Here is a 7105-nt window from a genome sequence, read left to right on the forward strand (position 1 = left end):
TTTCAGTCCTAATGGGCAGGTAAGAAGACCCTTGGCAGAGCAATCATAGCAGAGCTGCGTTGGGCCTCCTGTCGGTTGCATCTCTTGCTTTTTAAGTGAGGGATGAGAGTGAGATGAATTTAGACCAATTAAAATGCATTATGGGGTTCCAGTGCTGCGGCGCTTGCAAGCCGACCTTTTCATTTAAAAGCACGAGAGGATCCATGGCTAATTTCATAGCCGTGTGCTTGGTTTGGGTGTTTGTCTACTACAGAAAGTGGGTTAAGGTTAGGTTTAGGGTAGCCTCGGGAACCCAGGCATTTCATTCAAGAAAGAAAAGCCTGGGTAAAGCTTCCCCAGTAACTGTGGCTCAGCCAATCACAAACCGCGGTCGTCAAGGCATCGCCTACAGCAGGGGTGCCCAAAAGGTAGATTGTGATCTACCAGTAGATAACAACGGCTGTGCAGGTAGATCACATGACATGCCCCTAAAAATATAATTCAAATATAAATACAAATAATTATAAAAAAAAAATCACAAAACCCATTTTTTGGTATCTGTTGCTTGAATTAAGGTCAAGAAGGGCCTGTCAGCTCCCTTCATGGCTTTTAAAGTTGATAAACCCCAAAAGCAATACTTTGTTTTCAAGAGTCAGAAAGTAGCATTACAAAGAACCTGAATAATACCACTTCCATACAGAATGGGATGAAGACTTTTCTCCTTAATATTTCACTATTTTATCCCTACTATTTAAGTGAGTTTGTCTTATATGCAATGCCAGTGCCGCTATTCCAAAGAATCCCACTTAGATACATTGTTTTGGGCAGGTAGATCATGTTGAGCTGGTAATTTTTAAAGTAGATCTCAAGTCAAAAAAGTGTGGGCACCCCTGGCCTACAGACACTGTAGTGCGACACCTGTGTGTGTGTCCATAGTGCAGAGGGGCTCACGTGAAAATGGATTTTAATTGTAATTCTGACCATATAAATATGTAGCAGTTCGGATATCTTATTTTACATCAATATCGTTCATGTGAACTGGTTTGTATCAAAATTGCTTTGATTTATTGCTCTAGTTTACTGCATTTCATTTCTTCATTTCCTCAATTTGTCAAGACAGAGGTGGGGAGAAGGGAGGCGGGCACATAAAGACAGACAGTACCACTGAGTCTAGTTACGTGCACAAGCAGAGCGTGCAAGTACTGTTTTTGGTTTGGTATGTATGTATGTAAGTGACTGGTATTGGTAAGTGGCAAGTACTTTGACTTTTGCAAGGCGAAAAATCAAGAGAACAATTCAAAACCACCAGGAGATAGATACCTGTTGACTTGAGTGCCCAAAGGTGCCTTGGCTCAATGGTGTGGTGCGCTTGATCGGTTGTCCCGGTCCTCGGTTTCAGACAGGTTCAAGTCCCATGCCCAAGGTACACGGAGGACCATCGGGAGGACCCATCTCCTGAGAAGTAAAGGTGTAGGGTTATGTCTGAAAGAACTCTGTCCAGTTATACCTTTACAGGAAGAAGTTTTAAATGGTGAACTTCAACTGACTTTTTTCTGGATTCCAACAGTTGACAGCACCTGAAAAAAAAAAAGCCAATTGAACTTCACCAATGCCTGGTCATTGACGGCATGGGACTTGAACCTGCGATCCGTCTGCAGCAGAGGCAGCTGATTAAGCACACCACACCATTTGAGTTGTGGCACCTTTATCAGGTACATATAGACGTCATTAGATGGCCATTCATAACGCCGGCATTTCGGCCTGGCGGAGATAATGACAGCAAAGCATCAACAGACCTGATCTGTCCCAGTTATGGGATATTATCTGTGCAGGAATTAAACCAGTCCACTAGGGGGCACAATTACACAGGAAAGACATTCTTAATAAGTCTAGCCTCTGTTTTACTGTTAAGTTGATTATTTCCATCAAAACAGTAGGAAATCCAACACCATACAATACCAGTCTTGCTGTAAACTGCTGATTGTGCAGCAGATCCATGTTTGCTAGTTGCTACAGGTCCTGCTTAATCCTGTGGTAAAGAGACTTTCCCACTGCAAGCTTGACTTTTGTTTTTCTGGTTCTCATTGTCACGGCCTCATGGTCTGCAACAAACATTGTGAATGCTGGTGTGTGCACTACCTGTATTTGGATAGTTTGTTTCACATCTTATTTAATTTGCCATATACCTTTAAATATTTATTCAGATTATAAATGACAGTCAGTTGGTTTAAAACAGATTTATTTAACAGATCATCTTTGCTATCTAGCACACTTACTTCCTGTTGGTCCACCAAAAGAATCACACCTGTCTCAAGAGCTCAATTTATAGCTGGGAGAAGGTGATTGGCACAGACCACTTACTAGGGGTGTGTCAATTTTACAGGGTGATATATTTTATTGATGAAAGGAAGTGTTACCACAAACACATGATTGTGAAATGTTTTCTCTGTTTAATAATGTCACTTGAGTTTAAAGGTGAAGTTCAATAGTATTCCTTGAACTAGGGATAGTTGGTTTGAACCAATTAGGGCGAGGCCCACACGATTTAAAGCTCCTGAAATTGAGTGTCAAGTGCTCATTCTAGTTTTGTCTCTGGCACAAGAGAGAAGTTAGTGGCACAACTTATGCTGCAGAGCTCTGTCACTAACACAGTACTGGAGTCCGTAGTACTCGTACTGACTGCCTGCTTTAGGTATTTGCTGCTTTAGGCTTTGTTTGTTTATTATTTTCAGTTTTGTCTATTTACTACTTTACATTTTTGAATCTTTTTGCCAGACCCATGAAATGGGTAGGCCTACATAAGCAAATGTCGGTCTGTCCCTTTTCTATATAAAGGGTATATATGATGATGACATGATGATGACATGCCTACAAAAGGCATGATGTCATAAATGATGATGACAGACAGGGGGTCTGGCACAACCAGGTTGACCTGGTCTAGTTTCCAAACCACATTGCAAGAAGAAAGTAAATCTTCATTTTTGAAACTGCAGTTGTTCTTGTTCTGTACACCTGCCCTCATCTGAAAGAACTTATTTACAAATCCCTATTTAACATGTAATGATGTAGCTGGGACCTGAAAACTATCTGGGAAAATGAAAATGAAATTCAGGGAAATTGCGAGCGTGGTTACCTATTTATAGTCTGGATAGCCAGAATGTCATGTGAAGCTTGACTTATTTTTAGTCAAGTAAATTGTCTATTTATAGTCATCTGGATTGTTTATCTTGAAAGAAAGAAAAAGAGAAAGACACAGAAAGAAACTAGAAAGATGCACTTTTGGGAAATTGTGGTTGCCAATATATTGTAGCCAAATTGTCATGTGAAGCTCGCCCAATGCTCGAGCTAGCACCATTCCCCATTGAACCCAATGGACCTACTATTTATAGTCTTGATTGTTTATCTAGGAAAATAATAAATCTAGACTAGAACTATAGTGTGTTGCTCTCTAGGCAACCACACTAATAATGTAGCACTATAGTACAATAGTGTGTTGCCCCTATTGGGCAACCACACTAACCAGTAAATAAAACTTAGAACGGAACAGGTCCATGTCTGGACCAAATGGCAGACCATATCGGGGCAAATCATGTCTGACAATAAAAACGCTGTATATTACTGTATATATGGCTCTAATGTGGATGCCGAACCTCGTGTCACATCATGCATCGTCTATGACATCAGTCATCTTTGAATTGTCTATAGACGTCATCTGTGTGGTCAAGTATAAAACGTGGGGGGAGAGTGGAGTTATTTATGCCTACTGGCAGCAGGCAGACAACTTTGGGGCTGCTCAGTCCACTGATTTGGAGGATTAGCTCCGGCCCGACACACAGACCCTCTGTCTGTGTGTCTAGCTGTGGCTAGCTTCTCAGAGCCACAGCGTAAAAATAATCATAGATTGGGTTCTCTATAGAAATAGGTATATATACTATATATGTATTGTTGCCTATATTGTATTAAACCTTATCTGTCTGGCCTCAAGCTGAAATACCGGTACCCAGGAGGGCAGGGACGTGCAGAGAATGTTAGAGAGGCAGGGGCTGAAATATCGTAAAGAGCCTATTGGTGAAATTATCGAAAATAGCAGACCTCCAAGCTCACAGCTTGGAGGTCGGCTATTTTCGGTGCTTGATACCACACTGAACTAAGCATAATCAATTTCTTTCAGCAGAGTAAAAACTGCATTCATGGTCTGGAGAGGGCACTCTTTAGACAGACGGATAAAAGGGCAGGGGCTCAAGCCCCCTTTGATGTCTATGTGTGCACGTGCCTGCAGGAGAGGTATCTCAAGGAGGGGAGCAGTATCTGCCTGCAAAGAGGGTGCTCATGGTGGGCTTGTGTCGGATGAAAAAGAGGAAGGGGTGGTCAGCGATGAAGATAGGAGGGATCTTGGCATCGGCAGAACAGTCAACAGCAGCAATGGCAGCAGTGGCGGCTGCTGCCTCAGTGCCCTCCTCGTTCACTTCCACGACAGCCTTGTGCACCACCTTGGAAAGCACCAGGTCGTTGTCTGGAGACATGCCGGAGAAGTCGCTCTGTTCTTCGTCAAAGGCTCCCACTATGCCCATCCCGATTAAGACCTCTTCCATGTCGATCATCTGCTCTATCCTGAATAGAGGCAGGCCCACCAGAAGCTGTGTCTGGTCCATCCTGCCCGGATTGGTCCAGTCCACAAACATTTCATTGGTCAGCTCCTTTTCGACCTTCTCCAGGCCTGTCGTATTGTCCTCTATCTCAACGGGCAGGAAGATGAGCATACTGATATCTTTCCCTGTGTAGGGAAGCTCCAGGACCCGACATTTGACCTCGGTGATGAAGGCAAGAGGGAACCTAGATTCTTGGTACATCATCTTCACCGGCTTGCTTTCAGTCTTGCTGAGTCTGAACTGATCTTCCCTGGTGCTGCCCTTGTGGAACGACTTTATCCACTTGGCTTTGAAGTAGACAGCATTGGCCAACACAAGTCTGGTACTGCTATCCAACACACCCGGAGCAAGAAGGTCCTTGACTTCATCTTGTGTCTGTTTCTCCACCCAGCTGTTGATGTTCAGCCTGGCGCCTTCTGCATTGTTCACAAAGTCCACAGACTCCAGCTCTGCATCGTAGTGTTCTCTGGTGGCACTCAAGAACTCCTCGACAAACCTGTAGGACTGCTCTCCGTACAGGCGGTTGGCCAGGCTGAGGCCGTAGGACTTCCCAGGCTTGTTCAGGTCACTCATAAGCTCAGAGAAGTCAGTGTGGATGTCATCCTTAACCTTAAGGAAGTGCAGGATGTCTGACATCTCTGTGGCTGTGTTGCCACGCGCCCCCAGAAACACCATAGCCAGAGCAGAGGCGATGCTGATGGGGGAGTAGAACACGTTGCCAGTGTTGTTGTTTTCTGTCAGCTGTTTGAACAGAGACAGGGAAAAACTGTTGCAGGCCGCTGCCAAGGGTGTTGGTGGCACTGTGGCCCATGTCCAAATGTTACGACTCTTAACCAAAATGTTACGACTCTTAACCAATATCCTATTGTTACGACTCTTAAGCAATATCCAAATGGTGCTCCCAACGAGTAAGAATATTAAAACTTTAATGTTTAACCTCATCAAGTTTGTAAAAATAAAGGTAATAAATATGCTTACCCATCTCCTAGCGTTATGACTCTTAACCAATATCCAAATTGTACCCCCACATAGTACAAATACTAAAACCTTATAGAAGTCCAACCTCATCACGTTACAAATAACGTGTTGACTGGGAAATGGATGGGTGCCTGCAGGGTTGACCAACAAGAACGTAACAAAATAATACAGTAACTTGACCTTACAGTCCAGGTGTGATTGCCAAAGGAATGGTGTTCAACATTGTCTATAATTGTTCCACTTAGAAGCATTACAGGCCAGGGTTAGTAGATATTGCTCTCAATAACGCAGCGCTGTCCATCTTTAAGTTGAGCTGCCTCTGCCTTGGCGTCATCACAATGTCATGGAGATGCCCAAAAATGGAGTTCTATGACATCAGACTGGTCTCTAAAGCAGGGGTTTTCAACGTTTTCATGCCAAGGACCCCTTAGTGAGAGAGAGAGATGAAGCAGGGACCCCCACAACCTTTTCATAAGATTCCATATAGTTACATTGTTTGACAGCACGGTCCCATCCTCTTTTACAGTACACTTTAAAACATAATAAGACAGAATAAAGCCATAATAAGAAATAATGTGTTGGTAATTAGAGCTAATATATTTTATTAGACAGAAACAAAGACAGAATAGTAGAAAGAGCGAATACATTCTCTGGCACTGTCACTTGCCGCGTGCAGCGGCAGACACTGCCGCACGACCGCTAGTTCGACCAGCAGTCGCACTGCATCGCCGGCGATAGGACCAGCAGTCCCGCCAGTAGGACCGGCGGCCGCCGCACGGACCGGCAGATCCCGTAGCGGTAAACTGCCCGTCCGTGCGGTGGTGGCTGAGACAGAATAGCAGAAAGCGAATACATTATCTGGCACCGGCATCGCTGGTAACTGCCGCGGCAGCCACCACCTGCCGGCGATGCAGTGCGACTGCTGGTAGAACTAGCGGTCGTGCGGCAGTGTCTGCCGCTGCAGTTCCGCGGCAGGTGACGGTGCCAGAGAATGTATTCGCTCTTTCTACTATTCTGTCTTTGTTTCTGTCTAATAAAATATATTAGCTCTAATTACCAACACATTATTTCTTATTATGGCTTTATTCTGTCTTATTATGTCTTAAAGTGTACGGTAAAAGAGGATGGGACCGACAGCACAATCATCACATCAGTGTATTTTTGGATTCATGTCAATTTGTGTTTTCAGATACGCATTTAACCACTTGAATCGTCAATATACAACGTAACATTTCACTCTGTACTTAGTTCTCACAACGCCTCGCGCTGCAAGGCGTTGTGAGCTTGTAGATCTGCTATTTTTGGCTTAAGTTCTCTAAAGGTTGTCAAAAGTATAGACATTTAAATTTTCTTTCTGATTCAACACTATCTCTGTTATCCATTACTGGCCATTATACAATGAGTTTTTGAGCAGTTGTCTGTTTGTCCCATGTCTGTCCGGACTGTCATTGGTCAATTGGTGTCATACGTATGGCCGGGGTCACATTGGTCACACTCAT

General features: G+C 43.8%; 1 protein-coding gene across 1 annotated transcript; it reads right to left on the bottom strand.

Annotated features, from left to right (window-relative positions):
- Nucleotides 1–4268: 4268 nt before the first annotated feature.
- On the bottom strand, nucleotides 4269–7105 carry LOC308301007 (leukocyte elastase inhibitor-like; the record flags this gene model as incomplete). The annotated part of the gene is made up of 2 exons (XM_080744903.1): nucleotides 4269–5428; nucleotides 7075–7105. The coding sequence occupies 2 exons, from the start codon at nucleotides 7103–7105 to the stop codon at nucleotides 4269–4271; spliced, it is 1191 nt and encodes a 396-aa protein (XP_080601029.1).

Source organism: Nannobrachium achirus (assembly GCF_963921795.1).
Source record: "Nannobrachium achirus genome assembly, chromosome: 16".
NCBI lineage: Eukaryota > Metazoa > Chordata > Actinopteri > Myctophiformes > Myctophidae > Nannobrachium > Nannobrachium achirus.